Here is a 24,798-nt window from a genome sequence, read left to right as displayed (position 1 = left end):
GGGCTAGGATGAGTTCAAATTTACTACCTGGGTACCCACTTGGGCCAGGATGAGTTCAAATTTACGACCTGGGTATCACCCACTAGGGCTGGGATGAGTTCAAATTTACTACCTGGGTACCACCCACTAGGGCCGGGATGACTTCAAATTTACTACCTGGGTACCCACTAGGACCGGGATGAGTTCAAATTTACTACCTGGGTATCCACTAGGGCCGGGATGAGTTCAAATTTACTACCTGGGTACCACCCACTAGGGCTGGGATGAGTTCAAATTTACTACCTGGGTACCACCCACTAGGGCCGGGATGACTTCAAATTTACTACCTGGGTACCCACTAGGACCGGGATGAGTTCAAATTTACTACCTGGGTACCCACTCGGGCCGGGATGAGTCCAAATTTACTACCTGGGTACCCACTAGGGCCGGGATGAGTTCGAATTTACTACCAGGGTACCCACTAGGGCTGGGGTGAGTTCAAATTTACTACCTGGGTACCCACTAGGGCCGGGGTGAGTTCAAATTTACTACCTGGGTACCCACTAGGGCCGGGATGAGTCCAAATTTACTACCTGGGTACCCACTAGGGCCGGGATGACTTCAAATTTACTACCTGGGTACCCACTAGGGCCGGGATGAGTCCAAATTTACTACCTGGGTATCCACTAGGGCCGGGATGAGTCAAAATTTACTACCTGGGTACCCACTAGGGCCGGGGTGAGTTCAAATTTACTACCTGGGTATCCACTAGGGCCGGGATGAGTTCAAATTTACTACCTGGGTATCCACTAGGGCCGGGATGAGTTCAAATTTACTACCTGGGTACCCACTAGGGCCGGGATGACTTCAAATTTACTACCTGGGTACCCACTAGGGCCGGGGTGAGTTCAAATTTACTACCTGGGTATCCACTAGGGCCGGGATGAGTCCAAATTTACTACCTGGGTACCCACTAGGGCCGGGGTGAGTAAAAATTTACTACCTGGGTACCCACTAGGGCCGGGATGACTTCAAATTTACTACCTGGGTACCCACTAGGGCCGGGATGAGTTCGAATTTACTACCTGGGTATCCACTAGGGCCGGGATGACTTCAAATTTACTACCTGGGTACCACCCACTAGGGCTAGGATGAGTTCAAATTTACTACCTGGGTACCCACTAGGGCCGGGATGACTTCAAATTTACTACCTGGGTACCCACTAGGGCCGGGATGAGTCCAAATTTACTACCTGGGTACCCACTAGGGCCGGGATGAGTTCGAATTTACTACCTGGGTACCCACTAGGGCCAGGATATGATGACATGCATCAACCAAGTCAGCGAGCCTGACCACCCGATCCTGTTAGTCGCCTCCTACGACAAGTATAGTCACCTTTTACGGCAAACATGGGTTGCTGAAGACTTATTCTACCCCAGATCTTCACGGGTCTTAAAGAAGGGAACATAATACAAATATACACATGAAACAGTTTGTTAAGTAAAATATCAGTCAATTGTCATTTTTATTGAAAAAAGGAAGATTTAGTTACATATTTTGTAGAGGTCAACTTGAGAAGCATGTTTCTAAAGGAGCCTGTATGAAAGTTTAGCAGACTGTCATCAAGATCTTAGCGGCTGTCTGATCCGACAAGAAGATTCTTTGATCCTAGAGATACCACACCTCACCAATAGTCTAGAGTCAAACGCACTCATCCCGGACACAGAGGCTCGTCGTAGATAAATCTGGTCCATGCTTTAAAAAAAGCCAAGCACCTGAGTCGTATCTTAAAAAGTAATTGTGAGTCTAAAATGACTTTAAAAAAAGGAGATGAGATTTGGGGTGATGCATGTTGCCAGTCCCTCCAGACCAGCTGTCAGTGGAGAGGATCTTCTATCTAGTCTGTCTGTTTCTCCGTCCAGGACTGGAATGTGGTACTAATTACCCCCCCCACCCCTCCCCACCACCAATCACTCTTGTAGACTTCCGCTCTTCTTACAGTTACCCAGATGGAAGAAACTAAAAACAGGTACCTGCTGTTTTCATAGGGTCTAGCTACTGTCCTAAATCCCACCCACCCCCACATGTTAAACACCCCCCCACCCCCACATGTTAACCCCCCCCACCCCCCCATCTTACCCCCCACCTCCTCTTCAACATCACATACCTCCTTCTGTTCCTTTCCTGCTGTTTTTCAAATGGGTCTTGCTACTATGCTATCCCTTCTCCTCCACATCCCCCCCCCTCCCCCAAACCCCCAACCCCAATTCTCATCCCCTCCCCCTCTCTCATTACTCATACCTCCTGGAATTCTTCCCTTCATTAAATCTCCTCCCCAAACCTATAAGTTAAAAATTGTAATGACACCAAAATATTTTTATGCGAAGCCTTGAACTTCAGACATCGTCCTTGGTAATGATTAGAGCTGTACAGATGTAGAATCAGCTGGTCCATATACTTTATAAAGGAAATTTAACTTTAATTACGACATTTCAGTTAGTTAATGCAGCAGTAATTATGTTTTCATCCAATAATAGCATAATAAATGTGTAGTCAAATGTGAAAAGAATTGTTTAGATAAATAAATATATTTATAAAGTCCCTTAGGGTTTGTCAAGAAAGATAAGTTAAACAATTAGGTATATTTCTTACTAATGTCTGCCAAACACTTCTGACACTGTGAGTGAGTGAGTGAGTGAGTGAGTGAGTGAGTGAGTGAGTGAGTGAGTGAGTGAGTGAGTGAGTGAGTGAGTGAGTGAGTGAGTGAGTGAGTGAGTGCTCATTTTGGTATATTCCTTATTCATCTGCCAGACAAACGACCTCTGAGAGTGATTGATTGATTGATTGATTGATTGATTGATTGAGTGCAACATCTTCTTGTATCATAATATTAATACTTGTTGACAAAATTCTAAAATTTCTTTGATTCTTTGGATAACTGAAAGATCAAAATGAAGTCGACATTTTCGGAATATATCACAATCTTAAAAAAAATAATATAACTAAACAGAAAAAAGGCTAAATTTAGATCTAAAGCCTCGGTTCCAATTTATGAATAATAGGCATCAAATCGGCAGTGAGACGACCTCAAATGTCACAACACAGTAGGCTGATCTCCTACATGACACCGTCTAGTTAATGTTTAAACATCAAGCTGTGTGTGACAAAAACACCTCATAACAAAAACAACAGTTATGACAATCTTTCCTAAAACACAATCTCACCATGTCAGCCATATGCAATACACGTCAGTCTTAGTTGCTATAGCAACAAAAGTTAAACTCACTACCACAACAAATTATTATCTAATATTTCATAAGGACACATGTTCAACACCGCCACTCCCAGTGTGCAATACAACACTTAAAAAACCAAAGCGGAAAAGAGATTTGAACAAATATACTACTTTCCAAAAAGCTGATCACATGACTGGTAAAACTATTTTCCTAACGCCTGATCACAAGTCACTATGGTAAAACTATTTCCTCTCTTGAAAGACAGATGCAGAGACGAACATCAAATATTTCCGCCCCATCTGGAGTGTTCTCATTCCCCTGTATTATCACAAGCGAAGTCTGCCTCTTCCCCTCGTCAGCAACATTTTACCTGTCTCGTGTATTACAGACACATCTTTCCATCTTCCACTGTTGATATCACTTCCCATATTATAGAGCACCCATTTCAGCAGGGCAGTTCTCTTGAACAAGTAGCAACAGAGGTTTGTCATAGCAGGAAAAGATGTGTTGATTGGTTGGTTGGTTTGCAATATACCAGCTATATGACGGCGATCTGTAAATAATCGAGTCTGGACCAGACGATCCAGTTATTGATATCATGAGCATCATGAGCAGCAATCCACGCAATTGGGATCAAGGGCATGCATCAACCAAGTCAGCGTGCCTGACCACCCGATCCCGTTAGTTGCCTTTTACGACAAGCATAGTCACCTTTTACGGCAAGCATGGGTTGCTGAAGACCTATTCTACCCCGGAATCTTCACACCCCTCTAACTAGTCTGCCTTACAGACCCTGATACAAATATATATCAAATACAGCCCATGCAAGTCTATAATGTTTGGCAAGTCTAGATTACTGCAGTATCAGGAAATGAAGAGAGTCACTGGGCTCCCTTTTATTATTTTTTTATTAAGATAACGGAACAACTGGTTTTTTCTGTACAATATGTTCATTTCAGAGACTAGATGTTAGTCTACCCTCTAACATAATTCATTGTATGCAAAGAATATGTTTGCTTTAGTCACACTTTTCTTCCATTCTTCCATCTGTGTATCCCTCCTTCAATTCTACCCTCCACTCCTCCGTTCATCACTCCACTCCTCCATCCTTCCAGGCATCCGTTCATCACTCCACTCCTCCATCCTTCTAGGCATCCGTTCATCACTCCACTCCTCCATCCTTCTAGGCATCCGTTCATCACTCCACTCCTCCATCCTTCCAGGCATCCGTTCATCACTCCACTCCTCCATCCTTCCAGGCATCCGTCCATCACTCCACTCCTCCGTCCTTCCAGGCATCCGTTCATCACTCCACTCCTCCATCCTTCTAGGCATCCGTTCATCACTCCACTCCTCCATCCTTCCAGGCATCCGTCCATCACTCCACTCCTCCATCCTTCTAGGCATCCGTTCATCACTCCACTCCTCCATCCTTCTAGGCATCCGTTCATCACTCCACTCCTCCATCCTTCCAGGCATCCGTTCATCACTCCACTCTTCCGTCCTTCCAGGCATCCGTTCATCACTCCACTCCTCCATCCTTCCAGGCATCCGTTCATCACTCCACTCCTCCGTCCTTCTAGGCATCCGTTCATCACTCCACTCCTCCATCCTTCCAGGCATCCGTTCATCACTCCACTCCTCCATCCTTCTAGGCATCCGTTCATCACTCCACTCCTCCATCCTTCCAGGCATCCGTTCATCACTCCACTCCTCCATCCTTCTAGGCATCCGTTCATCACTCCACTCCTCCATCCTTCCAGGCATCCGTTCATCACTCCACTCTTCCGTCCTTCCAGGCATCCGTTCATCACTCCACTCCTCCGTCCTTGTGTTATCAGTCACAGTGCAGCCGTGCATCACAAGATGTGTTTACATTTGTGTTGTGTTAGGTTTGTAAAGACACAACTGCTTCCTTGATTTTGCCATCCTGCACTTGATGCAAGTAAAGATTGTAAGTATCATGGCCGCATCTTGCTCTGAACAACTTGGCTTGTTTGGCATTGTTTTGCATTGTGGTGCAATTGTAACAAGTTGAGACTAGACTGTATACACTGAGTGAATCAGGTTTATAAAGTCCCTTAGGGAATTGTGTCAGAGAAAATTTAGTATATTCCTTAATTGTCTGCCAGACAAACGACCTCTGAGAGTGAACGAGCGAGCGAGTGAGTGAGTGAGTGGCCAGAGAAACAACCTGAGTGAGTGAGTGAGTGAGTGAGTGTTTGAATCAATTTTGCATAAGGACCAACTATTTGATACACTCAGGGGGTGGGATTTTATCAAAAGAATTAAATTGTCCCAGGAAATTCTTAAAAAAAATAATTACTAAAAAAAAATAATACGAAAATGTCTTATGCAAAAAATACATTGTCGCAAGGTGTGTTTAAAAAAATAAAAATATTCAGGCTCGTCATTACCATTTAAAAAACATCTGGTCTCAATGCAAAGTCCCCCCCCAACACACACACACCTATCAACACGCAGACCCCGGTTGTCCTACACTCCAACCCTTGATGGCTCCACAGCCCCTACTACTGAGCGGCATGTAGCGTGCACTCTGCAACAATATATATCAAGCATTGCAATAGTACGAAAAACATCATCATTATGTCTCCGAAATGAAAATATTTTTTAGACAATTTGGGGGTAAAAATGTGTCTAAAGAAACTGTAGACATTTAAAAGACTTAAAAGAGAGTTTTTGGATATTGTTGTTTTAGGGTCGCGATCTGTACTAAAGCCTAGGAGGTTGAGCTCCATCCCCACTCCATCCCCACCCCACCCCACCCCAACACCGCATCCCACTCCATCCCCACCCCACCCCAACACCGCATCCCACTCTATACCCACCCCACCCCAACACCGCATACCAACTCCATCCCCACCCCACCCCACCCCAACACCGCATCCCATCCCCACCCCACCCCATCCCAACACCGCATCCCACCCCCACCCCACCCCAACACTGCATCCCACTCCATCCCAACTCACTCCCACCCCAACACCGCATCCCACTCTATCCCCACCCCACCCCACCCCAACACCGCATCCCAACTCCATCCCCACCCCACCCCAACACTGCATCCCACTCCATCCCCACCCCACCCCAACACCGCATCCCACTCTATCCCCACCCCACCCCAACACCGCATCCCAACTCCATCCCCACCCCAACCCAACACCGCATCCCACTCTATCCCAACTCCATCCCAACACTGCATCCCACCATTTGTCGAAAATCTTTGTCGGTGTATAAAGGAGATTTCTTCAATTTTTGCTTCATCTGAAATCCACATTGACATGCGATGTTCGTCTGTGAGTCAACATCTTGTATGCACATTTATTTTGGGGCGAACGTAAACCTGCATTTAGAAAGACATAAAAATAGTATTTTGATTCTCTTTCTTAGCTTTTCATCTGTTAAGTGTCTTGGATCACTGAACTAACTCAAAAACCAGGGATGCAACTCCGCACAATCCAACAAGCAGACCACTACCCAGAACTCCAGATAATTTTTTGAGCAACTGAGTTTTTTTAATTGGGATATTACATTTTTCATTGGGTAACCAATATTTTTTCACTCATCTATTCATCACTCTATTGTTTTTTCGTAAAATAAGTGAACATTTTAAGATTAAAAAAAAAAGAAATAATGTTTTAGATGTATATAACGGTCCTAAATATATAGGCTTGACTCGGAAAGCTACCCGACCGCCCCCATATGTTCAGTGTATCAAACGTTGAGTGGTATACATTCAATATTCAATGATTGGTCAATCATTCAAACCAAACACGGGGGGGATCGGGTAGTCTAGTGGTTAAAGCGTTCGCTCGTCATGCCGAAGACCCGGGTTCGATTCCCAACATGGGTACAATGTGTGAAGCCCATTTCTGGTGTCCCCCGCCGTAATATTGCTGGAATATTGCTAAAAGCGGCGTAAAACTATACTCACTCACTCAATCACTCACAAACCAAACATAATAAATTAAATGGTATTCAACTCCACGATCAATCATGGTGACTTGCAATCAATCATTCCATCAATCCAGGCAATCCACTGATCAGACTCAAACACTGGAACATTGCTAAACGACCTTATATAACTAAAACAATCAACATGATCTTGTGTCCATATGAACATTGTTCGTCTTATCTATTACCCATAATTCTTGTCTAGACAGCCGATTCGTATGGTTGTGATGAAATTACTCATATCGGCAGCTAATTCCCTCTTATCTAAACCAGGACAGCCACAGTACCATATTGTATAGGGTATTAGCCCAGATACCTGATGTCAGAATTACATTAAGTGGCCCAGAAAGACGAGGGCGCCTAGCCTATACACAGCAAAGAATGAAACCTAAAAGTGTTACTTCTTTTCATTAGCCAACAGATTCAGCAAGAAGACAAAAAATCTAAAACCTTTATTTTATTCCATATTTGTAAATCATTAAGTCGACGTTACTACAAAAAACAAGAACTGTGAAGTATTAAGTAAAGGTACAGATGTGGTCCCCGTTCCCAACAGTTATCTCAGGCTATGAGTTACGTTCATCTTAGCGCTACGACTATCGTAGGTGAGGTGAGGTGAGGTGAAATGCTGTTTAATGTGGTGTCAAAGATAATTGCACTTATATAGCGACGTGCATGCACGTTTGCGTGTGTGCATGTGGGTGTGGGCGTGCGGGTGCTAGATCTAGTCTGGACTGATGCCGATTTATAGTGCTAGCCCACTGAGATACCATGCCGCAGTTTAACATGAATACCCCACTCAGACACGGAATACTGACTCCGAGCCAACCAGTCCATGTTTTAGCCCCTTAATGCCGAGCGCCAGACAGGGTAACAACAAGTACCATCTTTTAACATCTTTGGTATGACAAGGCCGGGAATCAAACACCAGACCTCTGCTCTCCGGCCAGACGCTCTACCACTAGACCACGGAGGCAGCCATGACTATCGTAAGACTATGTTAAAGTGTGGGACTGCACTATCTTAGCGCTGCGACTGTCATAAAATTATGATAAAGTTTGGGAGCCATGTTCATCTTAGCACTTTGTGGAACGGCCCCAGGACCAATTACCCCTAAAACTGTCGGTTTATGACCATTCTTCTCATTCCAGCTGCAATGTTAGTTTCTATCTCTGGTACTCTGTGGAGGCTCGGCCGGCTGTTGTTTTTCAGCAAGTATCACAGAAACTTCTCCACCCAGTCCATCCCGACCTGTCTGCACCTGTGATTGCCACATACATCTATATGGTAGATGAGCAGGTTATTTAAATACTGCTCAGTTTCCATTAAAGTCTTTCCCAGCTTGAGTCCTAGCGGCCAGCTGTGGCTATCTCGTTCACCGGCCTGCCTCGTCTTCCACTACCTGCTCCTCTCTAATCTCTCCCCATCCCCCATCTCGCTGGAGCACCTGCTTCAGGTACCCCATTCCTATCTCCCATACCACTGCCTGTATGCCTTGAACTACCCTCCTTGCTGTTAACAGGGGTGACAGTGGGGCAGGTAGGTTTTCAGTACATGCTTGTGGCTCTGTGGGGATTCTGAGTGAGTGAGTGAGTGAGTGAGTGAGTGAGTGAGTGAGTGAGTGAGTGAATGAGATAGATGTCAGTGAGTGAGATAGATACTGTGAAAAGCGACGTTTCAGTATAGATCCTTATACCGTTGTCAAGCACGACTGAATGAGGGACATAGTACAGAATATATATAGCAGGTGGAGGATGATTAACAGTAGACACCATCCACCCCCACCCCTTCATTCATCCCTCCATCCACCCCCACCCCTTCATTCATCCCTCAATCCACCCCTTCATTTATCCATCCACCCCCACCCCTTCATTCATCCCTCCATCCACCCCCACCCCTTCATTCATCCCTCAATCCACCCCTTCATTTATCCATCCACCCCCACCCCTTCATTCATCACTCCATCCACCCCCACCCCTTCATTCATCCCTCCATCCACCCCTTCATTCATCACTCCATCCACCCCCACCCCCACCCCTTCATTCATCCCTCAATCCACCCCTTCATTCATCACTCCATCCACCCCCACCCCTTCATTCATCCCTCAATCCACCCCTTCATTTATCCATCCACCCCTACCCCTTCATTCATCACTCCATCCACCCCCACCCCTTCATTCATCCCTCAATCCACCCCTTCATTTATCCATCCACCCCTACCCCTTCATTCATCACTCCATCCACCCCCACCCCTTCATTCATCCCTCAATCCACCCCTTCATTTATCCATCCACCCCCACATTCATCCCTCCATCCACCCCATTATTTATCAAATGAAACTGAAGAAATCTTGCCAACAAACTACCCTAGACTTAGAATATGTGGGGTATATTTGTTAAGGAGGCTGTAACTCTCCCGACTCTTCCGATCGGCCTCCATCTGCACCTCTCAGCCTCTCTCCCTGCTGTCTCCAACCCTGCTTTTTATCCCCTTCTCTAATGTGTTTTTCCATCATAACAGAAACCTAATCCGCATCTAATGGAACCAGCACTAGCTGCCACACACCTAAACTCTTTCTGGCTTTCATTACCATGTGATAAACAGTTTTAACACATGATCAAATTCCATCTCATTTCAATTACCAATTTTAAAAACTTTAAGGTACACTTATTTCACTTATTTCAGTTTAATTAATAATTAATAAGACACTGATATGTCGACAGCCATTTTTTTATAATTATCAATTTTCAAATACAGTCATGAGGAAGAACATAGCGTTTTAAATGGACTTGACTTTATCACATCCTACAAATTTAATCCAAGGCAAACAAATTTATATTACAGTTTAACTGTCAAGCTACCCTAATTATTGCATAATTAAATAAAATTAAGAAAATATAAACAACTTTCATTTCATTGAAAAAAGGATGTTCTTATACATTTTAGTTTCTGGGTTTCTTAAAAACTTATTTCTTTTCCTTTTTTTTTGCCTCCAGCTTTTTATGATATGACCTAGAAATTCTGTAAACAAATTCATATAAATCATAATGGTTTCAATAGATGAATTGGTAGTAATCAAAATCCATCAATTTCCTCAAATTCAGGAGCAAAATGACCAAATTACAATATGGATCTAGTAACCATGGTAACAATGACACACTCATTCATCTTCAAAGACAGTTGAAATAAGATCTACCTGGTAGTTAAAATGTTTTCTCTATGTTATCTTCTACATCAGAAGGGGCAGGACCTTAACACAAAGGCATCAAAAGAATGGCTCCTGTTACCAATAGCAACCAGAAATGACAAAGATAACGATTGTATGCGCCAAAGCCAACACCCTATTTGAAAGAAGGGAGGGTTCGTGCAGGTGAGATTTAGATTGTCTTCAATTATTTTGGCACCATTTTCTGTAAGTGAACCATACCAGACTTCCGACTCTTTCATTTAATGGAACCAACAGCTGTTGTGTGTTAGACAGAGGTGCTGTGCATTTCAACAGGCATGATGGGATTGTTGTCGTGGCAACTGGAGATTTAAACAGGAAGTCATGAACTAGTCTGGCATTTTAATTGAAACAAATTTGTTTGCTGTGTTCTAGCGAAATATATTGGTTCCTCCAAGATATTTATAAAGTTGAAATGCTGTGAAATGAATCTATCTCTCTCTCCCTTTGGAACTGTTTGTGTTTAAAAACTTCTCATCATTGCAGTTTATCCGAATGAGAGAGTAAGTTTATGCAGAATACAGAATGCCAGCCAAATCACTGTTTTGTTTGTTTGTTTGTTGTTTACTGCTGCACTCAGCAATATTCCAGCCATATGACAGGGGTCTGTAAATAATCCAGTGACTGACGTCATGAGCATCAATCTACGCAGTCGGAATATGATGACATGCATCAACCAAGTCAGCGAGTCTGACCACCCGATTCCGTTTGTCGCCTCTTACGACAAACATGGTCGCCTTTCACGGCGGGAATGGGCTGTTGAAGACCTATTCTACTCCGGATCTTCACGGGTCTCATATCATTGTAAAAGAGTGACTTATTTGTTTGTTTGTTGTTCAACACCCCGCTCAACTAAATTCCAGCTTTATCTGACTGGGTACCAGACAAACCAGTGATTGACGTTATGAAGAACAATGAGTGAGTGAGTGAGTGAGTGAGTGAGTATGGTTTTACGCCGCTTTTAGCAATATTCCAGCAATATCACGGCGGGGGACACCAGAAATGGTCTTCACACATTGTACCCCCGTCGGGAATCGAACCCGGGTCTTTGGCGTGACGAGCTAACGCTTTAACCATTAGGCTACCCGACCGCCCCTATGAAGAACAAGGGTGGTGGGGTAGCCTAGTGGTTAAAGCGTTTGCTTACTATGTTAAGGCCGGGGTTGGATTCCCAGCATGAGCACAATGTGTGAAGTCTATTTCTGGTGTCCTCCGCTGTGACATTGCAGGAATATTGCTAAAAGCAGCGCAAAACCATCCTCACTCACTCACTCACTATCGGCAACATCCTTTGCCATCGGTGTACAGTGACACAGAAGCAACCTGATCACAGGGCCAAACCACCAAACTGTTTCCATAGAGACAAAAGTCATAAAGACATCAAAAATTGCAAGTGAATGCAAAACATTTTCACCTTGCTTGGAAGACTTCTTCACACGAAAGCTAGCTGAGCAGAAGAGCAGACGACACGCCAAGGGACATAACTCTAACTTTCTACCACCCGGACTGATATCGATCGCCCATTCAAAATGCTTTGACAAGCCGTATCAGTCTGGCAGGGGGTGGAATGTGGGTCTGGTTATTACACCCGTGATGTTACTGTCTCCAAGCTGGTTCTATCGCACATGCAAAATATTTCATATAATTGATACCACATTTTATCAGTTGCAAATTTTAAAAATCTTCATGATATTTGGATGACAATCAGTCAATGTCCTAGAAGATGAATCGATCTGTATCCCTGACATCTAATCAATCTTGTAACCATGTACGACAAACATGGATTTTAGGACAGTGAGTGTTGATGTTGGTTTGTTGTTTAACACCACACTCAGGCAGGTGCCCCCTAAGTGTTGCCTAACCATCTTCAAAGTAGCCAGCCCGCATTCAGGCATTATAAATATGGAAAAAAAGAGACAAATCATGCTATGATTCAGTTGAAATAATGCAAACAGTGATTTGAGAATCTACGGTACAAGGATTTGGTTGGTTTGTTGCTTAACGCTGCACTCTGCAATATTCCAGCTATATGACGGCTGTCTGTAAATAATTGAGTTTGTACCAGTCAATCCAGTGATTGATATCATGAGCATCAATCCACGCAATTGGGATCGATGAAATGCATCAACTAAGTCAGCAAGCCTGACCACCCGATCCCGTTAGTCGCCTCTTACGACAATCATAGTCGCCTTTCAAGCATCGGTTGCTGAAGACCTATTCTACCCCGAGCTTCATGGTAGACAGTGAAGCTATATACAATTAGTGCATTAACTGACATGTATTTGCCTGACATTTAAAGCAGTTGCATAGCAACATAGCATCTCCAAGGGTTTGATGATCATTACAAAGCATCCTAATTATGAGACAAACATACTGTGTTTTCAAGGTAGAGCTAGGTTACCTGTAGATCTAACTGAGAAATTTATTTGGATCCGAACGCTCAAATTGACTGCTTTAATCAATTTGATAACCTCTCATTGACCAGTTAGTGAGTTGGGTTTAACTCCGCTTTTAACAGTATTCCAGTTATATCACGGCGTGTCAGCTTAATGTGGGAGGAAAGCCCGAAGTAATGCAGGTCTCAGACGTTTACCACTTTGATGAAACCCATGAGCACGGGTATGATGCTGACAAACCTAGAAACATAATCGGGCGAACCGGGATTCGAACCCACAATCATAGGTTTCTGGTCTGCCCAAGGGACGCAACTCTGCACAACTCCTTAGACGACTGGGCCACCCGTGCCCCCGATTGACCAATTAGAATGAGTAACTTCGAAGGCCATTGTAGAATCATTCATAATGTCCAAAAAAGTCCCTTTCATCTCCAGTAAAAGACACTTGAGATTTTGTTTCTGAAGCATGATGAGGCACTTGCAAATGGCAGAGCACTTGGCATATCAATATTAAATGGAAGCGATTCCTTCAAGACAAATACATATTGACAAGCATGTTATCCCCGACTCGAGTGGCAGCTCTGAATGGTCCTTGTAGAACCATTTCCTTCTTCCTAAACTACCTCCAGCCCCACCTGAGACGAAGCATCAGCACTGAGTAAACTGCCACCTGACTCCAGCATCCGGACCACAACAACATCCACAGACATCAGACATCTGGGGGACTGTCAGTCCTATTCCACATCAGTCAGTATAAACAATATTGTACCACTAACAGATGGTTATATACAGTGTGGGAGGAGCTTCTGAAGTCAGGTTACTACAGGCCAAGTGAGTGAGTGAGTGAGTGAGTTGGGTTTAACGTCGCTTTTAACCGTATTCCAGTTATATCACGGCGTGTCAGCTTAATGTGGGAGGAAAGTCCGAAGTGATGCTCACAAACCTAGAAACAATCGGGGCGAACCGGTATTCGAACCCACAATCATAGGCGCACCTCTGCACAGCAAATAGCGGCGCCTTAAGAGGACTGGGCCACCTGTGACCCCGAAAATAGTCCAAGACTGATGAATACAGTCCCAAAATCAGACACCTGGTGAATACAGGCCAAGAATCAGACACCTGGTGAATACAGGCCAAGAATCAGACACCTGGTGAAAACAGGCCAAGAATCAGACACCTGGTGAATAGAGGCCAAGACTCAGACACCTGGTGAATACAGGCCTAGACTCAGACACCTGGTGAATACAGGCCAAGAATCAGACACCTGGTGAAAACAGGCCAAGAATCAGACACCTGGTGAATACAGGCCAAGAATCAGACACCTGGTCAATACAGGCCTAGACTCAGACACCTGGTGAATACAGGCCAAGAATCAGACACCTGGTGAATACAGGCCAAGAATTAGACACCTGGTGAAAACAGGCCAAGAATCAGACACCTGGTGAAAACAGGCGAAGGCACGAAAACCTGGTGAATACAGGCCAAGACTCAGACACCTGGTGAATACAGGCCAAGACTAAGACACCTGGTGAATACAGGCCAAGAATCAGACACCTGGTGAATACAGGCCAATAATCAGACACCTGGTGAATACAGGCCAAGACTCAGACACCTGGTGAATACAGGCCAAGACTCAGACACCTGGTGAATACAGGCCAAGACTCAGACACCTGGTGAATACAGGCCTAGACTCAGACACCTGGTGAATACAGGCCAAGACTCAGACACCTGGTGAATACAGGCCAAGAATCAGACACCTGGTGAAAACAGGCCAAGAATCAGACACCTGGTCAATACAGGCCTAGACTCAGACACCTGGTGAATACAGGCCAAGAATCAGACACCTGGTGAATACAGGCCAAGAATTAGACACCTGGTGAAAACAGGCCAAGAATCAGACACCTGGTGAAAACAGGCGAAGGCACGAAAACCTGGTGAATACAGGCCAAGACTCAGACACCTGGTGAATACAGGCCAAGACTAAGACACCTGGTGAATACAGGCCAAGAATCAGACACCTGGTGAATACAGGCCAATAATCAGACACCTGGTGAATACAGGCCAAGACTCAGACACCTGGTGAATACAGGCCAAGACTCAGACACCTGGTGAATACAGGCCAAGACTCAGACACCTGGTGAATACAGGCCTAGACTCAGACACCTGGTGAATACAGGCCAAGAATCAGACACCTGGTGAATACAGGCCAAGAATCAGACACATGGTGAATACAGGCCAAGACTAAGACACCTGGTGAATACAGGCCAATAATCAGACACCTGGTGAATACAGGCCAAGACTCAGACACCTGGTGAATACAGGCCAAGAATCAGACACCTGGTGAATAAAGGCCAAGACACGAAAACCTGGTGAATACAGGCCAAGACTCAGACACCTGGTGAATACAGGCCAAGAATCAGACACCTGGTGAATACAGGCCAATAATCAGACACCTGGTGAATACAGGCCAAGACTCAGACACCTGGTGAATACAGGCCAAGGCTCAGACACCTGGTGAATACAGGCCAATAATCAGACACCTGGTGAATACAGGCCAAGAATCAGACACCTGGTGAATACAGGCCAAGACTCAGACACATGGTGAATACAGGCCAAGACTCAGACACCTGGTGAATACAGGCCAAGAATCAGACACCTGGTGAATACAGGCCAAGAATCAGACACCTGGTGAATAGAGACCAAGAATCAGACACCTGGTGAATACAGGCCAAGAATCAGACACCTGGTGAAAACAGGCCAAGACTCAGACACCTGGTGAATACAGGCCAAGAATCAGACACCTGGTGAATACAGGCCTAGACTCAGACACCTGGTGAATACAGGCCAAGAATCAGACACCTGGTGAATAGAGGCCAGGACTCAGACACCTGGTGAATACAGGCCAAGACTCAGACACCTGGTGAATACAGGCCAAGACTCAGACACCTGGTGAATACAGGCCAAGAATCAGACACCTGGTGAATACAGGCCAAGAATAAGACACCTGGTGAATACAGGCCTAGAATCAGACACCACCTGAATTCAGAATCAGACAGGAATTGTGTGAAAAGTCATGGTGATTAATTACATTCAACCACAGGTCCTCATACACAGCAGAATGTCTGTTTTGGTTCAGAACACAACTCCACTTGACATAGGCTCCGTAAACCTAACTTTCCACATTGTTGTATATACAACTAAAAGCAACTGACAAACATGATATATGTGCATGGTACATCACCACCACCATCATCATCATCATCATCATCATCATCATCATTATCATCATCACCACAGCCATCAACATCATCATCATCATCACCATCATCATCATCAACATTATCATCATCACCATCACCACCACCACCACCACCACCATCATCATCATCCTCATCATCACAGCTACCACCTCCAATCATCATCATCATCAATCATCACATCATTGTTGTAATTGTTTACACCCGGCAGTAATATTGTTCCTGTTGAATGCTGTCTAAGCTCCGATAACCCTGACCTCATCCTTTGAGGTCGTGCTGAGGTCAATGGTAGAACCAATCAGTGATGGTGACTGCTATAATGACGTGTCACAGTTATCATCACAACCACCAATATTTGTTTACGTTTACCATTCAAACACAGCCTAATTATGTCCAACACTCACAGGGACATGGTGTTTATTTATTAAATAAACAAGCCTGTCTCCCATGGCAGCTCTGATATACACCATGCTCACTTGATGAATTGGATAGCAAACATAGCAGTGTTCCTGTCAGACACTAGACTTGCTACGTCTCTTAAGCAATAATTATTAGTTTAAATAATAATTTCTAGAATCATAAATAATAACAAGTTGTCCCTATAAGAGACTGGAGTCCTGTCCACTTATCTAGACTTGCCTATTCGGAAGATAGACTTACTACACATCCATGGATTTATCTTTCAGTACAGCCTTGGAGCAAAGCTAGGCAGATACTGGCAATGAGGGGATCACTGACACCGTTTTCAAATAAATTATCAATTATGTTTGGCTTAGGGGTATTTTAAGGGGAAATGGGAGGTGAAATGGGGTTTAAATGTGTTCTTTTATTCATATACATTGGCATGGCATCTGCGAGTGACAATGCACAGTTTGAGATCTTTCGGAGGAAGATGTCACTCAAAGTATTTCAACAGAGACAGCAGTGACACCTAGAGGTGAAATCAAGCACTTTATGAACAAATTAATTACTCTGGGCGAGTTCATTATGCGAAGCAATGACCCTTTAATCATTTGTATAATACGCAAGCAGTACAGTCAAGAGTGAGTCAGTGAGTTGGGTTTAATGCCGCTTTTAACAGTATTCCAGTTATATCATGGCGTGTCAGCTTAATGTGGGAGGAAAGCCCGAAGTGATGCAGGTCTCAGACGTTTACCACTTCAGTGAAACCCACGAGCACGGGTATGGTGCTGACAAACCTAGAAACATAATCGGGGCCACCCGAGATTCGAACCCACAATCATATGTTTCTGGCGTGCCCAAGGGAAGCAACTCTGCACAGCGAATCGATGCCGCCTTAGACGACTGGAGATGAAAACATTAATACTGTTGTTCAGACAGGGTTTACACAGAATTCACACATGTTTTTAAAATAATACCTCCATAAATGCAAAAAATATTGAAATCAGTACTCAAAAAATACAAAATAAAAAAACTCTACTTCTTCTAAGATATTTCGTTGCATGTAATTAATGATGGTCTCACCTTGAGCAAGTCTTGTCGTTTTCTCTACAGGTTCCCCGTCGACAGAGCACTGCCTCGCAAAAGGCGTCAAAGTGATGACGCCATTATGGTTGTCAAGGTAACAGTGTTCCGCCTCCACCCCGGTACCCTCTATCACAATGTCTTGTGGAATGTCTGCGAATATTGTACCAATTTTGGTCCGCCCTTAAAAAGAAAAAGAAAGAACGTCAATTTAGCGAGATGGTGAGTAATTTGTGTTGAACACAGATTTGGACATTAGTTTGACGTGGGAGGCAGGATGGCTGTGATGACTCGTCAATTTTTGTTGTTCAAATATTAAGATCAAGATAAAACACATATTACAGAAATTACAAGTACAAGTTTCACGATGCGTCAAACATGATCTGAAAGTCTCCTACATTCTACATGTTGAAATTTTTAAGCTTTTCCAGGATGAAGGTGTTAAAGCTGTTATTGGGAGGGACATATTATACCACGAGGCAGTACGCTTAGTTAACACTGCTCACATGCAATAAGGAGCAAAAACAAACATTTTAAGAATCAGGGCCTCCTGGTTTAACATGTTTAATGGCCAGGAGCTCAGGAGCTCCAAGTTTAAGGGTCAGGAGCTCAGGGGCTCCAGGATAAAGGGTCAGGGGCTCCAGGATAAAGGGTCAGGGGCTCCAGGTTTAAGGGTCAGGAGCTCCAGGTTTAAGGGCCAGGAGTCAAGGTTTAAGGGTCAGGGGCTCCAGGTTTAAGGGCCAGGAGTCAAGGTTTAAGGGCCTTGAGCTCCAAGTTTAAGGGTCAGGGGCTCAGGGGCTCCAGGATAAAGGGTCAGGGGCTCCAGGATAAAGGGTCAGGGGCTCCAGGATAAAGGGTCAGGGGCTCCAAGTTTAAGGGCCAGGAGCTCAGGGGCTCCAGGTTTAAGGGCCCGGAGCTCCAGGTTTAAGGGCCAGGAGTCAAGGTTTAAGGGACAGGAGCTCAAGGTTTAAGGGTCAGGGGCTTCAGGCTTAAGGGTCAGGAGTCAAGGTTTAAGGGCCAGGAGCTCCAGGTTTAAGGGTCGGGGGCTCCAGGTTTAAGGGTCAGGAGCTCCAGGTTTAAGGGCCAGGAGTCAAGGTTTAAGGGCCAGGAGCTCAAGGTTTAAGGGTCAGGAGCTCCAAGTTTAAGGGCCAGGAGCTCCAGGATAAAGGGTCAGGGGCTCCAAGTTTAAGGGTCAGGGGCTCCAGGTTTAAGGGTCAGGAGCTCAGGGGCTCCAGGTTTAAGGGTCAGGGGCTCCAGGTTTAATGGTCAGGGGCTTCAGGTTTAAGGGCCAGGAGCTCCAGGTTTAAGGGCCAGGAGCTCCAGGTTAAAGGGCCAGGAGCTCCAGGTTTAAGGGCCAGGAGCTCAGGGGCTCCAAGTTTAAGGGTCAGGGGCTCCAGGTTTAAGGGCCAGGAGCTCCAGGTTTAAGGGCCAGGAGCTCCAGGTTTAAGGGCCAGGAGCTCCAGGTTTAAGGGCCAGAAGCTCCAGGATAAAGGGTCAGGAGCTCCAGGTTTAAGGGCCAAGAGCTCCAGGTTTTAGGGCCAGGAGCTCCAGGTTTAAGGGCCAAGAGCTCCAGGTTTAAGGGCCAGAAGCTCCAGGATAAAGGGTCAGGAGCTCCAGGTTTAAGGGCCAGGAGCTCAGGGGCTCCAAGTTTAAGGGTCAGGGGCTCCAGGTTTAAGGGCCAAGAGCTCCAGGTTTTAGGGCCAGGAGCTCCAGGTTTAAGGGTCAGAGGCTCCAGGTTTAAGGGTCAGGGGCTCCAGGTTTAAGGGCTAGGAGCGCCAGGCTTAAGGGTCAGAGGCTCCAGGATAAAGGGCCAGGAGCTCCAGGATAAAGGGTCAGGGGCTCCAGGTTTAAGGGTCAGAAGCTCCGTGCTTAAGGGCCAGGAGTCAAGGTTCAAGGGTCAGGGGCTCCAGGTTTAAGGGTCAGGGGCTCCAAGTTTATGGGGCAGGACGTCCAGGCTTAAGGGTAAGGAGCTCCAGGCTTAAGGGTCAGAAGCTCCAGGTTTAAGGGTCTGGGGCTCCAGGTTTAAGGTTCGGGGGCTGCATGTTTAAGGGTCAGGGGCTGCAAGTTTAAGGGTCAGAAGCTCCAGAATAAAGGGTCAGGGGCTCCAGGTTTATGGGTCAGGGGCTGCATGTTTAAGGGTCAGGAGCTCAGGGGCTCCAAGTTTAAGGGTCAGGGGCTCCAGGTTTAAGGGCCAGGAGCTCAAGGTTTAAGGGTCAGGGGCTTCAGGTTTAAGGGTCAGGAGCTCCAGGTTTAAGGGCCAGGAGCTCCAGGTTTAAGGGCCAGGAGCTCCAGGTTTAAGGGCCAGAAGCTTAGGGGCTCCAAGTTTAAGGGTCAGGGGCTCCAGGTTTAAGGGCCAGGAGCGCCAGGCTTAAGGGTCAGAGGCTCCAGGATAAAGGGCCAGGAGCTCCAGGATAAAGGGTCAGGGGCTCCAGGTTTAAGGGTCAGAAGCTCCGTGCTTAAGGGCCAGGAGTCAAGGTTTAAGGGTCAGGGGCTCCAGGTTTAAGGGTCTGGGGCTCCAAGTTTATGGGGCAGGACGTCCAGGCTTAAGGGTAAGGAGCTCCAGGCTTAAGGGTCAGAAGCTCCAGGTTTAAGGGTCAGGGGCTCCAGGCTTAAGGGTCTGGGGCTCCAGGTTTAAGGGTCAGGGGCTGCATGTTTAAGGGTCAGGGGCTGCAAGTTTAAGGGTATGAAGCTCCAGGATAAAGGGTCAGGGGCTCCAGGTTTAAGGGTCAGGGTCTCCAAGTTTAAGGGTCAGGGGCTGCATGTTTAAGGGTCAGGGGCTGCATGTTTAACATGTTAACATGCAGGAAACAAGAAACACACACACTTTGTTTTGGGCCTTGTGACCTGTGGCAAGAGTACGTACCTTCATGCACAGGGTGTATGGTGACCGCAGTGGACAGCCGCCCACTGCCCACACTGACCAGATGCGGCTCCTCCGTGTGAACCTTGACGGCATTGTGGCTCTCTGTCACCGCCACATCCTGAAGACAACAACGACATCTACATCCACACAGGTACAGAAGCTCACCTTCCCACAGAATGCACAACTATCTGATAACTTTGGACATTTCTAGTTTCAAGGGAAGTATTACCTGTGCTAATATCTTATTAGTTTCAAGGGAAGTGTTACCTGTGCTTATATCTGATTAGTTTCAAGGGAAGTATTACCTGTGCTAATATCTGATTAGTTTCAAGGGAAGTATTACCTGTGCTAATATCTGATTAGTTTCAAAGGAAGTATTGCCTGTGCCAATATCTTATTAGTTTCAAGGGAAGTATTACCTGTGCCAATATCTGATTAGTTTCAAGGGAAGGTATTGCCTGTGCCAATATCTTATTAGTTTCAAGGTAAGTTTTACCGGTGCCAATATCTTATTAGTTTCAAGGGAAGTTTTACCTGTGCCAATATCTTATTAGTTTTCAGGTAAGTATTACAGTTGATATGGTTATGATTTGCGTTGGCGTCATTGTGAATTTTGACGTCGTTGGACAACTATCAGATAACTTTTGACATTTCTAGTTTCAAGGGATGTATTACCTGTGCTAATATCTTATTACTTTCAAATGAAGTATTACCTGTGCCAATATCTTATTAGTTTCAAACGAAGTATTGCCTGTGCCAATATCTCTTTTTAGTTTCAGGGAAGTATTGCCTGTGCCAATATCTTATTAGTTTCAAGGGAAGTATTACCTGTGCCAATATCTTATTAGTTTTCAGGGAAGTATTACCTGTGCCAATATCTTATTAGTTTTCAGGGAAGTATTACAGTTGATATGGTTATGATTTGCGTTGACGTCATTGTGAAATTTGACGTCGTTGGACATGTTGGCGCCGAGGGAGACAGGAATGTTGACTTCATTGACTACATCGTCGTTGGCGGCAGCGCAGCTTCACACTACCTGAAACAGCACATGAGTGAGTGAGTGAGGGAGTTGGGCTAAAAACCACACTGAACAGTAACTCAGTTATATCATGGCATGGCATTTTAATGATAATCATGATAATGGTACAATGATACAGTGATTCAGTATTGTATCCCGATACAAGGCCCACGGTACAATACATCGATTAACAACCCCTGTTTCGCGATACATACGGTACATTACAAGTTATATTGGCGGAAAAACATTTAAATAATAACAAAAACTGGACACCTTCAGTTCAGTGAAAAAAAATATAATGCTGTTGATGCATGTCATCAATCCCAATTGCGTGGATCAATCATTGTCTGGTCCAGACTCGATTATTTACAGACCGCCATCATATAGCTGGAATATTGCAGAGTGCAGCGTTAAACAACAAACAAACAAACAAACATCCAAACAAACAATATCCCAAATCAAAAGTTTGCAAGTTCAGCACTAGACTGATCTGTATAGCAAGTTTCATCTAGAAATAATCAAAGGTTTTGGATTCCTACTCTGGAAATGAGCACTTAAAAAACAAATTAAAAAAAATATCCCAAAACATCAAAAGGCACCAGTTCACCACAAGACTGATCTGCATAGAAATTTCATCAATAGTATTTGCCGGCTTTGGAAATCTGCTCTGGAAACGAGCATTTCCTTCATTGCGAAACATAAAAAATAATAATAAATAAATAAAAAAAAACAAATCATCAAAGAAATTCCATCAAAACTATTTGACAGTTTCGAGGTTCTGCTCTGGAAATGAGCACATCCCTTATTGCCGTCATGCAAACATAAAAAAATAACAAAAAAAAATATATATATATATCCCAAATCAACAAAGGCACCAGTTCACCACTAGACCGATCTATATAGCAAGTTTCAACAAGAAATATTCAACGGTTAAGGAGTTCTGCTCCATTCTCAGAAACCAGATGAAAGGGGATAATACATGATTCAGGATTGTGATTCAAATGCAAACAGAAAGAATATGGTTATGAACTTATGAAAAAATAAAAGTATTGTATTGGGATGTGAATTGTATTGCACCATAGTACTGGGATACGTATCGTATCGCGCCCCCCCCCCCCCCCCCCCCCCCCCAGTGGTTACAGCTCTACCTAACGAGGGAGGACAGTCACCACAGTTATAGTCCCTTGAACATTCCCATCAGGTCAAATTTGTCCATGCTGTATAGATTTGTTTGTTTGTTTGTTTGTTGTTTAACTCCGCACTCTGCCATATAACAGCTATATGACTGTGGTCTGTATATAATCAATTTTGGACCAGACAACCCAGTGACTGACATCATGAGCATCGATCTAAGTAGCTGGGATACAATGACATGCCTTACGACAAGCATTGGTTGCTGAAGATCTCTTCAAGCCTGGTTCTTTACGGGTAGCATAGCAGGAAATGAATGCGTCTAACTTGCTGAAAATTACCGATTAGTATATTTATGTGTAATTATGTAATGGTACATAAATAATTGTTGAATAATTTGACATAAATGTCAATATTTTACTAAAGCGTCGATTATTGACTCTTACTTTTGATCATTGCATTAGTTACGGTAACCATGGTAACGTGATATACCATAGATTATGACTGATCGTCATGACCACCTTCAACCATGAGTGAGTGAGTGAGTTTGGTTTTACGCCGCTTTTAGCAATATTCCAGCAATATCACGGCGGGGGACACCAGAAATGGGCTTCACACATTGTACCCATGTCGGGAATCGAACCCGGGTCTTCGGCGTGACGAACGAACGCATTAACCACTAGGCTACCCGACTGCCCCCCTTCAACCATGAGGTGGAAATAATAATTTGAAGGTTCTTTGTTCAACATGTACATATTGTGGCATCATCATCATCATCATCATCATCATCGTCATCATCATCATCATCATCACTGATATTGATATAAAAGAAGAGAGTGATTCAAGTCTAACTTTGTGATGAATGCCCCATGTGTTGCAGGTTGTCGACATAAAAAAATGACAGTGAAACCCAACAATAGTCCTAACGGCCAGTAGATCCTGGCAGTACCAAGGGAAGCAACTCTGAACTGAAAGATGCGACTCAACAGTCCACAAAAGCACTTCCCATGATTCACCCCAGTTAAAACAAGAAATAATTACTGGTGACTGTGAGTATATAGGGCTGGAAGTGACTCACAACGAGGAATGCCGTCTACCACAAGAGTCCTGAGAATAGCCTACAGCTTCCCTGGCTACACACAAAGCAATGGCTTGACTCACGTCACACACAGGATAATCCATAAAAGCCATTCCGGACTTTTGTACAAACCCATCAATAACCTCCTGTATTCAAGTTGGCAGTGACCACTTTAAGTTTCTCTACTAATTTCACGACTTAACCACGATACATGTCACTGTACAAATTATTTCACTGAAAACAGACAAATTTCTCACCCCGTTCAGGTAAAACACAAGCAAGCTGAAGCTGAACAAATATTATCGCTCACCACAAAACAACTTACTGCAAACATCGGCAGTTAAGTCAACATTCTATCGTAGCATGTCCACGAAAGGTAACTCTTCTCTTTCAACATCTTCACGAGGTACACAAAGATGCTACAGTCAAACTAAAACATGATGCCTCATCAAATCATGTTTAGGGCCCCTTTTTGAGCCTTACAGCCCTGAACATGAATATAGATCATCATATGTAGTCACTGTGTAGACACTTGGTGGTGTTATTAGGTAACAGTTGAACTCATCAATGAAAATACATGGTCAGGGCTTTAAATGGTTTCCTACCGGCCCTGATTGAGCATGTAGTCATCATATTGTGGTGGTGCTGTAGAACGGCTTGGAAGACCACATTACCACTGCAGTTATTTGGGAGTAAAATCAAGATAACTTGCAACCCGAGCAGCAAGCAGATAACAAACCGGTATCCTGGGCTGATGTGTCAGTTTTACTTATGCCCCATACACTGAAATTTGAAGCCTTATAAATACACAGAATGAGGGCCAGACTGTTTCTTTTACAAGCCCTAACTAAGCATGCTATGTTACAAAGATATTGAAATTTGAATCCTGTTACATACACATGGCGAGGGCAAGATTCTAATGCCCTGATTGAGCCTATGAAACCACTATTTACACCTGACTATGTGAGAGAGGTTCCATTGTTGTCGGGTAGATATCTGCTGAAACATGGAAAGAGCGAGCAAATTTTCTTTACATATTTTCATCGAAAATGCCAAAGGCAAGAGAGCTGATATGGGGGCCGACGGTTGATATGGGGTATGATTTCAAATCTTTTGTATAGTTCCTTTTTATCTCATACCATAACATCAAATTGTAAA

At 44.5% G+C, this 24,798-nt stretch overlaps 1 protein-coding gene across 4 annotated transcripts in view; it reads right to left on the bottom strand.

Moving 5' to 3' along the window:
- The window catches only part of LOC124120339 (pleckstrin homology-like domain family B member 2), a 173,514-nt gene that overhangs the window by 127,820 nt on the left and 20,896 nt on the right, over positions 1-24,798 (bottom strand). For 3 of the 4 annotated variants that reach the window (XM_048401978.1, XM_048401982.1, XM_048401981.1), the window contains exons 2-4: positions 21,279-21,449; positions 20,413-20,530; positions 17,550-17,732 (exon numbers count right to left, since the gene is read on the bottom strand). In XM_048401978.1, coding sequence (XP_048257935.1) covers positions 17,550-17,732; positions 20,413-20,530; positions 21,279-21,374 — 397 coding nt within the window. In that variant the 5' untranslated portion in view covers positions 21,375-21,449. Of the gene's footprint in view, positions 1-17,549; positions 17,733-20,412; positions 20,531-21,240; positions 21,450-24,798 lie in introns of all 4 variants that reach the window. The other variant, XM_048401979.1, reaches the window with a different exon arrangement.

This window comes from Haliotis rufescens, unplaced genomic scaffold (genome assembly GCF_023055435.1).
Source record: "Haliotis rufescens isolate VD_foot unplaced genomic scaffold, xgHalRufe1.0.p SCAF_24, whole genome shotgun sequence".
In the NCBI taxonomy this organism is placed as follows: domain Eukaryota; kingdom Metazoa; phylum Mollusca; class Gastropoda; order Lepetellida; family Haliotidae; genus Haliotis; species Haliotis rufescens.
This window is presented reverse-complemented; position numbering and strand designations above follow the sequence as displayed.